The 17350-nt window shown below is 46.0% G+C and overlaps 1 protein-coding gene across 2 annotated transcripts in view; it reads right to left on the bottom strand.

The window, feature by feature from the left end:
- The window catches only part of cad (carbamoyl-phosphate synthetase 2, aspartate transcarbamylase, and dihydroorotase), a 38513-nt gene that overhangs the window by 1590 nt on the left and 19573 nt on the right, over positions 1–17350 (bottom strand). The window contains exons 21-42 of one of the 2 annotated variants that reach the window (XM_062550525.1): positions 16805–16987; positions 15855–16073; positions 15314–15481; positions 14847–15029; positions 13623–13727; positions 12836–13081; positions 12217–12298; positions 11470–11636; positions 11012–11176; positions 10521–10652; positions 10043–10244; positions 8568–8758; positions 7214–7354; positions 6850–6945; positions 6450–6591; positions 5395–5433; positions 4229–4395; positions 3826–3900; positions 3373–3585; positions 1216–1341; positions 861–1016; positions 421–522 (exon numbers count right to left, since the gene is read on the bottom strand). In XM_062550525.1, coding sequence (XP_062406509.1) covers positions 421–522; positions 861–1016; positions 1216–1341; positions 3373–3585; positions 3826–3900; positions 4229–4395; positions 5395–5433; positions 6450–6591; positions 6850–6945; positions 7214–7354; positions 8568–8758; positions 10043–10244; positions 10521–10652; positions 11012–11176; positions 11470–11636; positions 12217–12298; positions 12836–13081; positions 13623–13727; positions 14847–15029; positions 15314–15481; positions 15855–16073; positions 16805–16987 — 3300 coding nt within the window. The remainder of the gene's footprint in view (positions 1–420; positions 523–860; positions 1017–1215; positions 1342–3372; positions 3586–3825; positions 3901–4228; positions 4396–5394; positions 5434–6449; positions 6592–6849; positions 6946–7213; positions 7355–8567; positions 8759–10042; positions 10245–10520; positions 10653–11011; positions 11177–11469; positions 11637–12216; positions 12299–12835; positions 13082–13622; positions 13728–14846; positions 15030–15313; positions 15482–15854; positions 16074–16804; positions 16988–17350) is intronic. The other variant, XM_062550526.1, reaches the window with a different exon arrangement.

The following is a 17350-nucleotide window of genomic DNA, read 5'->3' as shown; positions in this document are numbered from 1 at the left end:
AGGGTAGTGAAGAGGCTGACAGGAAGCTGGAGAGAGAGAGAGAGAGAGAGAGAGAGAGAGAGAGAGAGAGAGAGAGAGAGAGAGAGAGAGAGAGAGAGAGAGAGAGAGAGAGAGAGAGAGAGAGAGAGAAGAGAGACAGACAAAGAGGCTGGCAGGAAGAGGCTGACAGGAAGCTAGGGGGAGAGACAAAGATTAGGAGATGATCCGGGTCAGACTAGAACCCAGATCCCCGTGGGGACTTGGACCTGCATGTGGTGCGGGCGCTGTAACCAGTCGTCACAGCGCTTCTCCAGTGCACCGATACTTTTAGTGGCTGTGGCTATCGTTATCGTTCTGGGTGTGAACGGCTCTAAAAGCTGAACTGAAGTGGTGGTGAAGTGGCATAGAACACTGTGACAGCAGATGACTAAGAACACTCACAGCCTTGTACTCGTCCTCAGTGGCAAAGCGCTCCTTCTGGATTCTGGTCATGTACACAACGTCAGTTTCAGGCAGCGCCTCTTCAATGCTGTCAAAGTACTCCTACGGACCAGAGTGGACACAGATGAAGACTTTAGATTAAACTAGTGTGCAGTGAGGCTTCACACCATTTCTTCAGATGTTTGGCATCTGCCAAATCAATACATGTAAATACATCTGATTATGCAAATTATTTACACGAAATTGTCAACATTTCGAAAGAAATCTAAGTTGAAGCATACCGTATTCTAGTTAGCTACCGAGAACGCACATGTAAACAGAATGAACGGAAGTTGAAAACAGTACAGATGTATGGGTTAAGGAATAAGGTGGATAGTAGGGATCAGTGGGGGGACAGATCGGTGGGTATATGTCCCCTCATCACACTGGCCTCCACGCACCTGCTTAATGCCCTTGGAGGCCACAAAGCTCACGATCTCCTCAGGCATGTGGAGGTTCTTGGGCGCCACGTAGCGAAGCGTGATCCTGTACTGAGTCAGCAGCCGGGCCAGAGAGTGCACCGTCCGCCCGTGCTTCAGGTCACCCACCATGGTGATCTATGGAGAGATCGTAGAGATGAGACATGAATATATATGGTGATGAAGTGAATGATTCTCGCTTGTTGTGCATCACTTAAAAGGAGCTATGCAGATCTGTCGGCTTCAAGTTGTCTTGAACGCAGCCGCAGAGCGCTCTTCCATTGCCTTGCACTGTCTCTAATTCGGCCACTTCAGTGGACATCTTCAGTGGACTCACAGTCATGCCGTTGACGGTCCCCAGCTCCTCTCGGATGGTGAAGACGTCCAGCAGGGCCTGGGTGGGGTGCTCCCCGACGCCGTCCCCAGCGTTGATCACCGGCTTTCGGCAGAACTTTGCTGCAGTCTGGGAAGGGGGGTGGGAAAGAACGAGGCACATGAATAAAGGCAGTACAATCATACAGACCCATGTAGCATTTCAACTGCTTCCCTGTACTTACCCTACAGAATAACAAAGGCAAAATAATACATTTAGACCAATTTCAGTTCAAACTAAAAACGATCATGATCATCTCCAGTGTCCACGCTCCAACATATCATTTGATCTACTAACTTAAACACCTTGAATTTGTGGGGAATTTTCCATTTTCAAACTAACTTTAAACTGAATCTCACTCATCGTGATAATCTCCAATGTCTACGCTCTAACATTTGATCTTGTTTAAAGCAACACTCAAGCATTTTTCCTCTGTCGTACGCACACTTTTTGTTTATCCAGCAAACAGTCCACAGACAAGGTGGAGTATGTCGCATGATTTTCTGAACGTATGATGTTATGTATTGCGACATCGAAGCCGGTCAAATTTGTAGTTTCTCATGTCTCATTCCGTCGACGTACAGATCCGCTCCCCGATCTGTTAAACGTACATTTATAGCCGATAGCAGGAGTGCTGTTCACCCCGTTTTAGAACCCTTTCAATCAGGTTTTAGAGCACTACATAGCACTGAGACAGCCCTGCTGAAGGTTACTAATGACCTGCTCCTCACCCTGGACTCTGGTGATAATGCCATTTTGGTCCTACTAGACCTTAGTGCTGCATTTGATACTGTTGACCACACAACTCTCCTGCTGCGCCTGGAACAGTCTGTTGGTCTAAGAGGTACAGCTCTTCAATGGTTCTCCTCATATCTCAGCAATAGATCTTTCTCAGTGTCCATTGGTCAATTCTCCTCTTTCTCCGCCTCTCTGTCATGTGGGGTCCCCCAGGGGTCCATACTAGGTCCAGTCCTCTTCTCACTGTACATACTCCCCCTAGGCAATATATTTAAGAAATACAACATCTCCTTTCACCTATATGCAGACGACTCTCAGCTCTACCTACCTCTCAGGTCTGCAGATTCCTTCCAGACCCTGCTTGATTGTCTTGAGGAGGTTAAAGCATGGATGGGAAATAACTTCCTCCAGCTCAATAAAGATAAAACAGAGGTTGTTGTTTTTGGGCCTTCTAAAGCCAGAGCCCCCCTCATGTCAGACCTGGGAGCGCTCTCCCCCTATGTCACATCCTCTGCTAAAAACCTTGGTGTCATCTTTGACTCTGAGTTTTGCTTCAATAAGCAAATTGCCACAGTGGTAAAAAACAGCTTCTACTAGCTCAGAGTTATTAACAAACTCAAACCCTCTCTGACATTTAAAGACCTGGAGAAAGTAATTCATGCTTTCATCACATCACGGCTGGACTACTGTAATTCTTTATACCAGGGACTCCCTCAGACACTTATTTCACGCCTACAGCTGGTCCAAAATGCAGCTGCTAGACTGCTGACTGGGTCAAAAAAGAGGGAGCATATTACCCCCATCCTAGCCTCTCTCCACTGGTTGCCAATCCAGTACAGAATTCATTTTAAGATTTTATTGATGGTTTTTAAAGCTCTTAATGGTCTGGCCCCAACCTACCCATCAGACCTCATCCATCCCCATTCAGCCCCTAGGGCCCTCAGATCCTGCAGCATGGGTCTTCTACATGTCCCACGCTCCAGACTTAAACAAAGAGGTGATAGAGCTTTTGCAGTAGCTGCACCTCGCCTGTGGAACCAGCTGCCACCGCCCATTAGAGATGCTCCCTCCATCACCAGTTTTAAATCTAGGCTAAAAACACACCTCTTTTCCCTGGCGTTCCCTGTCAGTGTATGATTGCTATTTTTCTGGTCTTTGTTTTATTTATTTTATATTACTTTTATATTACTTTCAATTTGTTCTTTTACATTTTTATCTATTTTTATTGTTCCATACCTTGCACCTGTACGGCACTGTGGTCAGTGTAAACTGTATTTTATATGTGCCTTATAAATAAACTTTACTTACTTACTTTACTTACGAGTTGATGATTTTGGAAACGTTATTTTGAGGTACAAAAAAACATAGGCTGTTGGCACTCACCTCCACGGCTCCAGGAGTGGGGTGGCGCAGCACAATGACGTCGGCGTAGCAGCTCATGGTCTGGACGGAGTCGGCCAGCGACTCGCCCTTCTGTGTGGAGGACGTGGCCTCGCTGAAGTGGACCACCGAGCCGCCCAGCCGCTGCATGGCCGCCGCAAACGAGCTGCTGGTGCGCGTGCTCACCTCGTAGAACATGGAGGCCATCACTTTCCCCTGGACGGACAGAACACAACACACACAAACGCGTGCACACACACACACACACACACAGAACAAGTTTGGTCATTTGTGATTTGCTGTGGTTACCCACAGGCCTACAGAGAGCCTTACAGTAGTTCTTCAAAGGTAAAAGGTAAACATTTGTATGAATGAACATGGGCAGTAATATTGCCAGAAACAAAAATGACAATACAAAAACAATAACAAGCATGTTGTTAAGAGCAAATGTAGCACCTTCAGAATATCCAGACTCCTCTCCTTCTGCACCAGCAGGCGAAGTGTGTGAGCCACATTAAACAAGTGAGACATCTGGGAGAGAAACACAAACAAACAAACAAACAAACAAAAGGGATAAAGGGACAAACATAAATGAATGCAAGACCCTCCATTTCAATACTCAGATGTACTGTCCCAACCAGATCCACTGACTGTGAGGGCAAGTACAACTAGACTGGCTAATTCTAGCATTTAGCACCTGACTAAAACTGACACTTGACACTAGATGGAGTAGCACTCACTGCTGCACTAACTTGCACTCTCTACCTTGACTGTTTCCCTTGTTTGTAGTCGCTCTAGGTTAAAAAGGGTCAGCTTACAGGTAATGTAATGTAGTGTAGTGTGATGTAACGAACCCTACCTGCTCCTTGCTGAACTGGCGCACAGCCAGGATGTGCTGTCCCACCAGCGGGTGCAGCAGGGGGGAGGTCTGCAGGTGAGCCACGGCAGGGGTCTGGCCTGCCAGGGGGGAGAGGATCCTGGACAGAGGCGGAGGGTGGGGGTAGGGGTCTGCGGAGGCGGCCACGTCTGTGGACGGAGAACGGTGGAGCACAAAACGCTAAGTTCCGGCAAGAGGAGGATGGGTGACATAAAGGAGAAATCCAGCAATTTTTCCACACAGATCTCCGTTTCTCAAGGTTACGGATTACTGCTGGTACAAAAAGACAATGAAAATTGGTTGTACCTAGTTTAGCGAGTTGCTACACCCAGCAGCTAATGCAGCCAGGCGGCTAGTGCTACACACTTTGATTGCATGTCATGTGCCCCCATGTACATGCCCACAGAGTGTAGTGCTGTAGCTGCCCGGCTACATTAGCTGATGGGTGTGGCAACGCGAGCAAGGTAAAACTAATCATTTTCGTTTTGTTTCGTACCGACAGTACTTGGTGACCGACAAACCGATCTATGTGAAAACTCGCCAGATTTCTCCTTTAAGTCTCAAGACTCAACACATCTATGGCAAATGCAGAGTAGGGCATGCATTAAGCAAAACAGACAAGCCACTGGCAAAGGGATCTTGGGAATAGATACACTGGCATTGCAGAATTATAGCCAGTTCATTTCACCGACAGATTTAGAAGGGGGAATCATTTCAGAAGTCAATGATCAAACTTATTTAATTAGAAAATAATCAAAAGTCAATGACAAACATTGGTAATTTTGAGATTTCCTCCTATAATTCTGAAAGCAATCAAAATGTCCATTCGGTCGTGTTCCTCTTACAGGTAACAAACATTGCTGGGGCAGACTGGGTCTGAGACAAAAGTAATGTACCAGAGGAACAAGCAACAGTGCAAAGCAAAAAGTCATAAAGCACAGGACACTTCTGCACAACATTTTCAAATCTGTCTGGCAACTACTCTGCCTCTATTCCATCCCTCATGATAGAGGACTGGACACACACACACACACACACACACACACACACACACACTGAGGAAAATCTGCGGACAGCTTAGCGGAGAAGGAGGGTGAGGCGAAAGGTTAGTGATAAGTAACAGAACGTCACCAGGACAAATGTCAAACCTGCATCATAAGCTCTCCTTGCGCTGCCTGAGTCCTCCGCTGCACATACAGTACACACGCACAGCCCCAGTACAGGGTTAAGAGACACACATTAGTTATAGTAACAGCACACACTCCAATATCTTTATGGGGCAACAGTCAATCAGAAGCAACATCTACACCCAATTTTGAGTGATTTGCGCCAGGCAAAACACTAAGCTACAAACTTCAGATCAAAGGATGTTGAATGACTTGATCAAAACCTGTGTCCAATTGGAACCAAAGAGTGATATACCAATAACCAATAATCAGTGATTTTTTAGATCCTCTTTCATCGAGTTCAATCATTTTTGTGATTTCTGATTACTTCTCCAGGTTGTCATTTGTGCATCGCGGATTACACATTACCAAACCTGTGTCCAATCAGAACCAAATATGGCATCACATGACAAATCAGTGATTTTTTTTAGATCCTCTTTCATTGAGTTCAGCCATTTCTGTGATTTCTGATTGCTTCTCCAGGTTGTCATTTGTGCATTGCGGATTACACGTTACCAACGGCAAATAACCGACGTCTATGTGGAGCCACAGTTAATACACCTGGAAGGAAAGATTCATACTCTGGCATTTGGACATCTTCGAAAGTATAGCATCAACCCCAATTCAAAAGGTTATGGCTTATCCATTCCAATTCATTTAGCAATTATGCTACGCGCATATCATACTCACACTTAAAACGGTACCTTAAAAAAACATAAACCAAAAAATATTTTAAGTGATTTCTAACCCGTTGTCACATTATTATTAGTTTAAGAAAACTGAAACACCACAATTGGTGTTTTTTTGGGTTCAGTTTTGACCAGAACAGGGTCTGGAACGACAGCGCTGGGCTTAGCGAGTTGACCAGCAGCGAAGCCCGTCAAGCATCACACATCAAATCCACACTTTGGAGCATCTGGGTCAGAGCAGGCCAGCATCACACAGTTACTCGCTTGCAGGGCAGCTGGCAAAGCAGCAAAGGACGCTTTGCATGAGGGCGGGGTGATGGGAGTGGGAGGGAGGGCGTATGGGGCTACCTGGGAGGAGGCCGGGGTCGGAGGCGCGGTGGATGCGGGGGGGCTGGATGAACCGGCCGTCCCCTGTGCCCCCACGGCGTGGGCTAGGGGGTCTCCCACGGAGGGCCTCACTGGGGGTGGACAGGCGTGCTCGCTCAGGGGTCTGGAGCGCGCGCACACACACACACACACACACACACACACACACACACACACACACACACACACACACACACAAACACAAACACAAACACAAACACAAACAAGCACATGCACACAGTGCATTTCAGTACATTTCAGTACAAAAAGCTGCTTGATAGAAAGACACATACACCTGGTATTAGTTTCAAGACACATGCACCAAGCTGCTGTTTATGAGGGAATGATCCAGAAGCATGTGCCAGAGGGCGTTTGACTTTACCTTCGGAGGCTCCTTCACCGTCTCTTTCAGGACAGGGGCTGGTAAGGCAGGCGACCAGGTTCTCACATCCTCTCCATAGCCTGGGGACACTAGGACCTGCAGTCCAAGGTTCAAACCTAAGTCTGTATTGTCTTCCATATAGACTTACTGCATTATGATTTAAACACACACCCCCCACCCCCGTCCTCCCCCCACACATAAACATCAAGTAATGAGGTCAATTAGATATGCAGCTAATGGAAAATATGACAGCAGATACTTATGCCGCTGCAAATCATAAGGCTTTTCACTGACTTTCATAACACATGCAATCTAAATCAGATAGCCACAAAACACAAGCAAAGGACATTCAACAGGGCCTGACCTGTCCATCGATGTAGGCCACCTCTCCTCTGAGCACCACTCTCCTCACTCGACCTTTGACCTTCATGCCCTCAAAGGGTGTCCACTTGGACTTGGTGAACTGCATGTGCTTAGGGATGACCCACTCCTGCTCTAGATCCACCTGCACAGGAGATCAAAACAACAACAACAACAACACATAAGCAAAGAAGCCATTTAGAGCTGAAGGCAACACTAAAGAGTTTTTTGGACCTCAAAAAAACATTTCAGTGGTTCACCAACTCTTAACAGGGTGAATGGCACTTCTGCATTCGCGTCGTGGCTCTCTATGGGCTATAACCACACAATATAAGTTTACCAGATTGGATAGTAGATTTGTAGTTCGATGGAATGAGACATAAGAAACTACAAATCTGACTTGCTTCGATGTCGCAATACATCATACTTAAATATACATACATCATAAAATCAAGCAACATACTCTGCCTCGTCTGTGGATGTTATTTGCTGGATAAACAAATAGCATGCTTGTGAAAGAGGAAAAGTGCTTTAATGTTGCCCTAAGCAGAAGTGTGACCATATCTATTCAGATGTGGTCGGTAACTGATGCGGCACAATTATCCCAATCTTCATCTGAACCCACACAATTACCTAATTGTAAAAGCTACACAAAATCGTGCACAATAGGTAATGACTACACTACATATATCTGACTTTGATCTTTTCTGACTTTTCATCCTCTATGACTATGCAACTTGTGGTTGGGGAGAGTGTTGTGCGTGAGCGGCACAGTAGACACTCGGATTTGTGAGCTTCACAGTCGTCAGGGGTGCTGTGCTTCCTGTGCACTGGGTGCGCTCACAGATCCGCGGTGGCACAAATGAAAGAGAACATTATAATTAGATTTTTCCCCAAATTCTGCAACCAGGAAACAACTGCGGTCTAGAGAAAGCAGAAGTGTGACCTTGTCTTATCGGATGGAAACATATGTGGTCTAACTTTGAGTCAAGTTTCCTGTTTAGAGATTTGCTGGTGACCCTCATCTGATGTGTGCCCTTCCTCTTTGTTGTTGCGTAAAGTGTGCCATCATTTGTGCACTGTAAGGAATGACTCACGAGCAGTTGTTTGTATTTCAGAGCTAAGCTCTATAAACTCCATGCTCTATGGTTCTCACACAGAATTGAGTTCCTGGCTGATTGCTATGCTAGTTATTCTTTTCGCAGCATTTTACTTCTTGATGCCTTGCATTTATTTTAGCGTAAGAACACACCAAACTGTATGGTGTCCATTCAGCTCCGCTCCAAGCCAAGCGAAGGCCCTCGCTTTTCGATATATAGATAGATAGATACTTTATTGATCCCCAAGGGGAAATGTACCTCGACGTAGGTGTTCTCCTGCGTGGGCAGGTTGAAGATGCGGCGGGGGTTCTCGTACAGCCTCAGGATGATGTCGTCCAGCGTGAGGCGCCCCTCGCTGACGGCGGTGAGCAGCAGGGGCAGCATGGTCTCCAGCCCCGGGTAGCCCGGGGGAGCCTTCTCCAGGTCCTTCTCATCCACTGCGTGAGGGGCTATGGAGCAACAACAAACCAACAAACAAACAAACAAACATGACGTCAAATCCGAGAAAGAAAAATATGCTTTCAAGATTTTGATGTATGTAACATGATCCATACTGCATTACTCTTAATTAATTTCTTTAATATTTGGTTTTCAGTGTTGGAGCAAAGAACGAGACAAACAAACAAACACACATGGCATCAAATCCAAGAAAGAAAAACATGCTTTCAAGATTTTGATGTACACTACTCACAAAAAGTCAGGGATATTCGGCTTTTGGGTGAAATTTTAGGATAAACCTAAAATCCACTAGAACCTTTACAGGTGAACTTAATGTGACCTTCTCTAAACTTTTGAATGCACATGTCCAACTGTCTGTACTGAAACATTATATTTCACCCAAAAGTCAGATATCCCTAGCTTTCTGTGAGTAGTGTACGTAATGTGATCCACACAGCATTATTCTTATTTATTCCACTGCTCGGTTGAGTTCCCCATTGTCCTGCGTTCTATAAGGGTGTGCATTAACTTTCGATATACGCACGGCTATGAAGTAGTTCCATTGTTTTTGACCGTATCACACTTGAATATTAATTCGCCAAACTCGTTGTAAAGTTTAAATGCACTGTCACGTTACATACAAGCTGTAAAATACAGACGTTCAGATCATAGTAACGTTTAGCATATGACAGAGGTGTCATTTAGCTAGTTAGGTGGCAGTAGGCTAAGAAAAATAGTAATCTTTCAAAGATAACGTTCATCAGAATCTTGGGATATGCCAGCTTGACAACGGGAGATTAGAACTAACGACTGGCTTTTGGCCATAGCAACCATCCATTTAGAACTAGTAACCGCAGTTTGAGAAATTAGTTGAAATGTGTCTGGGAAAAGTAGTTCTACAAACAAAACAGTTCTAGCGATTAAAACATTTAAATTAGCACCGGAAACGAACACAACGCAGTGGCAACAGTGGAATAAGCGGGATAATGGACTTCACGCCTTGCGGTTATTCAAAGTTAATGCACTTTTCTAGACGGAACGTCCCTCCGCTTCGCGTCGGGCCGTATCACCGTCTAGAACGTGCATTAACTTTGAATAACCGCACGGCGTGTCGTCCATTATCCCGTACTTAATTTCTTTAATATTTGGTTTTCATCTGTATTTATTTATTTATTAATTTATTTATTTATTTATCTATCCATCTATATATCCATCATACATTGTTTTCTTTTTGGAAGCTGAGATAAAGTCTAGGTGCACATAGCCTCTTCCCCTAACCGTTCCCCTCTGCTCACCGTGGTCGGTGGCGAAGCAGTCGATGATGTCCAAGTTCTCCCAGAGGGCCTCCATGTCCTCCCTGGTGCCCAGCATCGGGCACACCTTCGCCCTGCTCTGGCCGATCGCCGGCACGTTGTCCTCGCACAGGAAGAGGTGGTGTGGCGCCACCTCGCACGTCACCTGGATGCCCTTCTGCTTGGCTGCGCGGATGATCAGGATCTGGAGGTGAGGATAGCGGGTAGTGCAGGCACAGTTGAGGAACTGGTATCTAAACCACCTTGCTGCAAATAACACTGATTTCTGGCCTGTGGCCCTTTACTCAGATTAATTTTAAGCATGTGGAATCTAAACACTAACTAGCTTTCGATCAGTTTACATACAGAATCTTTGGGACATTTTTATAACAGCATGCGATTTAAAGTTATGACCTACTCAAGCCAATCCGAGTTAAAAGTTAAAGTCACACTAGCTGCAGGTGCTGCAGTAGAGCCTTACCTCCTCCCTCTTGGCCACGTGACAGATGTGCACAGCTCTCTGGTACAGCTGGGCCACCATCAAAATGGCCGCCACCGTCTGCTTTTCAGCATGCGCTGCAATGGGCAAGTGCTTCGGCCACTTCTCAAAGTGCTACAGAAGAGTAAAACAAAACATTAGGCACATTCAGGAACACTAAACATGTAAAATTGCTATAATATTGCTATAATAAGACAATACTGTCTTCACATTCTTGGCACAATCATGGTCAACTGCACTTCTAAGAAGTGTTTAGGCTCCTTAGGTGATTAAAAAAACAAAACAAAAATCTATTTTTTTCTTCAAACTTCACAGACATGTTTCAAGTACTTTAACTCAGACAAGCAACAGCATTAACCAACACCCTCAAATGAGACCCTATAAAAGTGAGCTGTTGTAGATATTGTGTTTGCATCCATTCCCCGAGCTCAGCACCGGTAGATATTTTCATCAGGAATGCTGTATGGTTTTACCTCCATCCACAGGGAGACGTTGTCCATCTTCAGCGTGGAGTAGGTGTCGTTCAGGTACATCTTCAGGCCCGCTGCGGAGCTTGCGATGGAGGGCAGGATGGCAGCATTGTCGGAGGCTGCTCCCAGGTAAAGGGCATAGTCACAGCGGCACCCTGCCTTTGCAAGCTGACGTTAGAAAGGAGACACAGCATTACATTCAAACACTGGGGCTGAAACACACAACTGATTGTAGCTGAAATGGCCACCTGAATATGCATCATGGAAGCAGAGAGTCTAAGTTCTTGAATGTAAATACTACTACATATTAAATTGCAAATTACGACAATTCATGTTTTAGTGTCTCTTTTCCCATCACCTCATAGACTTCATTACAATCAATGTTTTTCAACTCAGGAATCGGACAACAAAACAAAACAAAAAAAACACTCTGATGCCCCGATAGCGCCCCTTCAGCGTACCTTCTGTGCCATGGCGAGGGAGTTGTGGTCGATGATGGCGGGGTTGGTGTTGGGCATGGCACACACCATGGTGACGCCGCCAGCCAGGGCAGCCGCCGTGCCCGACGAAAAGTCCTCTTTGTGAGTGGCTCCAGGCTCACGCAGGTGCACGTGGACATCAATGAGACCTGAGGAGGAGGCAGCAACGCCAGGATTACATGCAGCTCACCAAGACTCACACTCCCTTAAACCACAAGCCACTCACTAACACTTAAGACAGTAAGTACAGCACTACAAGTAAATATACACTACTCACAAAAAGTCAGGGATATTAAGCTTTTGTGTGCAATTTCAGGATGAACCTAAAATCCACTTCAACTTAATGTGACCTTCTCTAAACTTCAGAATGTGCATGTCCAACGGCTCAATGTTTCAGTACTTTCTGTACTGAAACATTAACATTTCGCCGGAAAGCCAGATATCCTTCACTTTTTGGGAGTAGTGTATATGATATTAATGGAACAACATTGTACTATGCACATTTGCTGTTTAAAATATAGTTCTTGAAGTAATCACAGGTCAATATTGAATATGTGAGAACCATGGAAAAAAACAGAAGGACAAACACCATCTGATCAAACGTTGCCTCTTACCTAGATTGCTCTTCCAAGCTCCACTCTTTACTTAAATGAGAATCCCTGAGGATTTGAGCTTTAGACTTTATGGTATTTCGCGGAGATTCTCCCTGGACCTTAACAAGCTGCTCACCTGGAAGACGGACGAGTCTCTGTGACGTCATGCAGTCCACGTGGGTCTTGACGGCCGGGGCTTGACCGATCTGGCGAAGTGCCTAGACACACACACACACACACACACACACACACACACACACCTCTCTTAATGAAATCAACCGTGGTGCAGGTAGAAGACCCTGCTGCCGATGCGCCTCGCTGTAACCCAACTAGACTACGCAGCCAGCTCCAGGCCAGTGCAGGGCTGAGAGGTAACCCACTAACTGATGGCCCACCCACACCCACCCGCTCCCAGCTGTGTGGCACTGAGCGCACACTCTCATAACATCCCCCTCCCTGCACAGACACTCCTCCTATTCCCACAAGATAAGCACACTGTTTGGACTGGCTGTAATGCACGCGCTCCGCGAGCTCCTCGACAACACACACAGACACACCGATGTGTCTGTACCGGACTCCACATACCAGGCTTCACATAGCATATGGCAATTTATGTGTCATTTAGTTATTTACACAGTACAAACAAAGATCACCTCACTTACTTCAGAGACTTTACGCTTTACATCAAATAAACCCAAATGTGACTGCTCAATAAATGACAGAAATGTCTGATAACAATGGCGCCGGCTCAATACCTGTACGAACATCTTGGTGCACTTGATGTCGATGATGAGGGGCACCGAGTAGTCCACTGCCATGCGGCGCGTGCGGTAACCCTTGGTGACGAAGGAGGACAGGCGCCGGCCGCCGGAGTTCCTCATGGACAGGTTGACCACCAGGTCGAAGTGGTTCTCCTCCAGGTAGTCCATGATGTTCCTCTGCTTGTCCCTGTTGGGGCAGTCCGCTTCCTCCTCCTCGAATGGCCAGTCTACTGCCATCACCTGCGGACCACACGGACGGACACAGCACAAAATGCTCAAGGTCAGCTGTAGCTTTAGTTCCTTAAACTAACTAGTTTGGGCCATTTGGGCAGCACACTAGAAAATGACCAACTTTCACTGATTGCCTGCCATCAACAGCACAACCTATAGGCCAATGTGTAAATGCATTACTCCTCCTTGCCTTTAGGTGGGAAGTGTGAAGTCTGATTAAATCTCCTTCATTTAAGATAACAGAGCTGCAGGTAGACCCTGTGTCTGTGCACAGTGTACATTCTTCACCATTTAAATGCACCAAGGAGCCTACAAGGCCTATTCATTTCATGGACATGGAACTGAGCATTTTAGATTCAGGTTTTTCTCATCGGAGGACATAAAAATGACACCACTGTATGACATTACTGTATGGTTAAAATCACAGTTTGTATTAAGTGAATGACTGGCAATGTGCTTATCTGATGCATAAGGGCGTGGTCCACCTGAGACAGACACAGGGCCACTGAGAGCACCTGACGGCTGTAGTCTGCAGGGCAGCAGTGTTTACCTTGACTCCGTGCTCTGTGTAGAAGTCTGCTGTGCCCAGGCTGGCGTAGAGGTTGTAGCCCAGGCTCTCCAGGGCCTGCACAGTGGGTAGCAGCTCGCTCTTATTCTGAAGAAAACAACAACAACAACGACAAATCGCACTGAGTGACGGCCACAGCAAGGACGGGTCAGAAGTAGGCTCATTGCATCCACTTTAGTATGGTGAAAAAGACTGCCACACAGCACAATAGATTAACACAGTAAAAGTTAAAGCTTACATTTAATAATGAAATGTTTTTTTTATCATTATCATTTTTATTTCCTTTTATTCCACTGCTCGGTTGAGTTCCCCATTGTCCTGCGTTCTATAAGGGTGTGCATTAACTTTAGATATACGCACGGCTATGAAGTAGTTCCAATTTGTTGGCCGTATAACACTTGAATATTAATTCGCCAAACTCGTTGTGAAGTTTAAATGCACAGTCACGTTACATGCAAGCTGTAAAATACAGACGTTCAGATCATAGTAACGTTTAGCATATGACAGAGGTGTCATTTAGCTAGTTAGGTGGCAGTAGGCTAAGAAAAATAGCAATCTTTCAAAGTTAACGTTCATCAGAATCCTGGGATATGCCAGCTTGACAACGGGAGATTAGAACTAACGACTGGCTTTTGGCCATAGCAACCATCCATTTAGAACTAGTAACCGCAGGTTGAGAAATTAGTTGAAATGTGTCTGGGAAAAGTAGTTCTACAAACAATACAGTTCTAGCGATTAAAACATTTAAATTAGCACCGGAAACGAACACAACGCAAGTGGCAACAGTGGAATAAGCGGGATAATGGACTTCAAGCCGTGCGGTTATTCAAAGTTAATGCACTTTTCTAGACGGAACGTCCCTCCGCTTCGCGTCGGGCCGTATCACCGTCTAGAACGTGCATTAACTTTGAATAACCGCACGGCGTGTCGTCCATTATCCCGTACTTATTTGGTCAGAGTCTTTTGTGTTCTTATCTCCAAAACAACTCTATACTATTTCTTATCTTTTAAAAAAAACTTCCAAACTACTATATACTACTACTATTTTTAAATTGTTACATATTGTGTCCATCTCATGTAAATAATGTGCATTTTAGCAATCTCTTAGAGCATTTTCAGTGCGTTCTCTTCCCATAAGCTGGTATGGCGCTGCTGCTGCTGCTGCTGCTGCCGTTTCCTGTAGCTACAGGGCTGGAGGCTCCTTACCTTGTAGCTGCCGATGGAGAGGAGGATGTTCTTCTTGGGGATTTTGAAGCCCGTGCTGAGCATGGCCTTGATGTAGGCCTCGTAGCGGTCCTCCCCGAAGCAGGCCACCTCCCCAGTGCTGGTCATCTCCACCCCTAGCACCACGTCGGCGCCGGCCAGCCGCGAGAAGGAGAACTGGGGCACCTGTGGCCATCAGGAGGAGGCGGCAGAACAAATCGCATTAGGAACTAGAAAAGCACTCAGAGGGCGCAGACCTCCGCCTGTATTGTTCTTCCTAGGTTGTCATACATTTGAACCTAAAGTATTCAGATCGCCACCATGTGGCCATACCATGCCATTACACCACTAAGTGAAAAACATAAACATAATATATTACTTTTTGAGTTATCTCGTTAACAAACAGAGAGACAAACAGACTTTTTGGAACATTTTGGGAGCGGTCTTATCAAATTGAGACATCTCGTTACCTTGACGCCCACAATGCCGGTTCCCCTCATCAATCCCACCGTCTCCACCTCCTGTCCCATGATCAGCTGCGTTGCCAGGGCAACCATGTCAACCCCCAGCGTCTTGGAGACGAAAGGGAAGGAGCGAGAGACTCGCACGTTGCACTCGATCACTTTCAGCTGGTCGTCCTGCGGGAGAACCCAAAAGCAGACCATGTTGAAGAACGGCAGCCAAATGGCATCAAGTTTGATTTGTAAACTTGGCATCCAGTTGGATTTACTGCTCACTGGCACAATGGCAACTGTACTGGTGTGCATGTAACTTAGTTAGCAACTATGATTTTGGGAAACGCGTCCCTGGTCTGTATGTACGATGATGCAGTGGCGCTCCACAAACTCTGGATATGGAGAGTATAATGTGATCCAAGGGAGAACATGCACACAACCTGCACAGTATCTTCTCTACTGAAACATTACATTTCACCCGAAAGCCAGATACCCCTCCATTCTTGTGAGTACTGTGTAGTGTAAGTGTGAGAACACACAGACACAGTGACCCCACCTTGGCGATGAGCTGCAGGTTGAAGGGGCCGGTGACCTGCAGCTCCTGGCCGATGGCGTGGACGATCATCTTGATGCGCTCCATGGTCTTGTGGTTGATGTCCTGCGCCGGGGTCACCAGCGTGGCGTCCCCCGAGTGCACGCCGGCGTTCTCCACGTGCTCAGACACGGCGATGGCCACCACCAGGCCGTCACACGCCACTGCGTCCACATCAATCTCCTATGTGTGTGTGTGTGTGTGTGTGTGCGTGGTGTGTGGTGTGTGTGTGTGTGTGTGAGAGAGAGAGAGCATTGGATGAACAATTAGTGAGGAGCTTCCCTCTCACATGACATAACTCAAAGTCAGTCAGAGCCAGTGAAGTGTTGCATCAGAGCAAAGGCCTTAGGCTTCAAACACACAGGAATAAGTGTGAACTTGACCTCAAACACACAGGAATAAGTGTGAACTTGACCTCAAACACACAGGAATAAGAGCGAACCTGGCCTCGAACACACAGGAGTAAGAGCGAACCTACCCTCGAACACACACTAATCAGTGTGTGAAATGTGGTTGTACTTTCTGGGAGTTCAAACTTGGTCATGTCATTGACATCAATATTTCATGCTAATGTTTTTTCAAGTATATTAAGTTGATAAAAAATGACCAACCAGCTTCACCATTTTTCCATATTCTCATTTCTCTTCAATGCATGAAACTAATTGGAATACTAAACCATGCCACTGTCCATTTAAATTGTGGTGCCAGTACGTGATAGCACTCTTATAATGCACTCTTAAAATGAATGTGTTGAAAACAAAACATCTCTGTGTCCAGACAGGGACCACACAAATGGTGTTGTTTCCGACACATTCATTTTAAAGGAGTGTGCAATTAAGATCCTGTGCTTGATGGCTAAAAGGCCGAGCTGGATGGCACTGTGGAGGGATGATTGTGATGCCGTGCCGGCTAACCTTGGCCTCCTGGATGAATTTGGAGATGACCACAGGGTGCTCCTTGGACACGGCCACAGCGCTGCTCAGGTACTTCTCCAGGTCTCGGTCCGAGTACGCCACGTTCATGGCGGCCCCGCTCAACACGTACGAGGGCCTCACCAGACACGGGTAGCCCACCGTCTCACAGAAGTGCATGGCAGACTGGGGAGAGACGAGGACAGGAGCGCTCAGTCAACTCAGAAATTCACAAATGAAAAAGTCATGTGGGAAGATCCAGCGTTACTCTATATGGCACCACTTGCATTGGGATTGCTACCTTGGATTATACAATTTCAAAATAACAACTTAATAACAATAGACGCGTTTACATGGATGCCCCCCCCCCCCTATCAGATTTAAATGGTTCAGATTTTGGTTCAGGTTTTTCAACTGTTTACATGACCACAAAATAAACCAATTGTCGTTTAAATGATTGTTCCATGTAAACACAGATTAAAATAATTTCGAAGCTCCTAGTTGAATTAAGGCCATGGAAACTCATTTGTGCATTATTACCACACAGGG

The sequence above is a fragment of the Sardina pilchardus genome, chromosome 12 (genome assembly GCF_963854185.1).
Source record: "Sardina pilchardus chromosome 12, fSarPil1.1, whole genome shotgun sequence".
Lineage (NCBI taxonomy): Eukaryota > Metazoa > Chordata > Actinopteri > Clupeiformes > Clupeidae > Sardina > Sardina pilchardus.
Note: the sequence above shows the minus strand (reverse complement) of the source record. Positions and strands in the feature narration are given on the sequence as shown.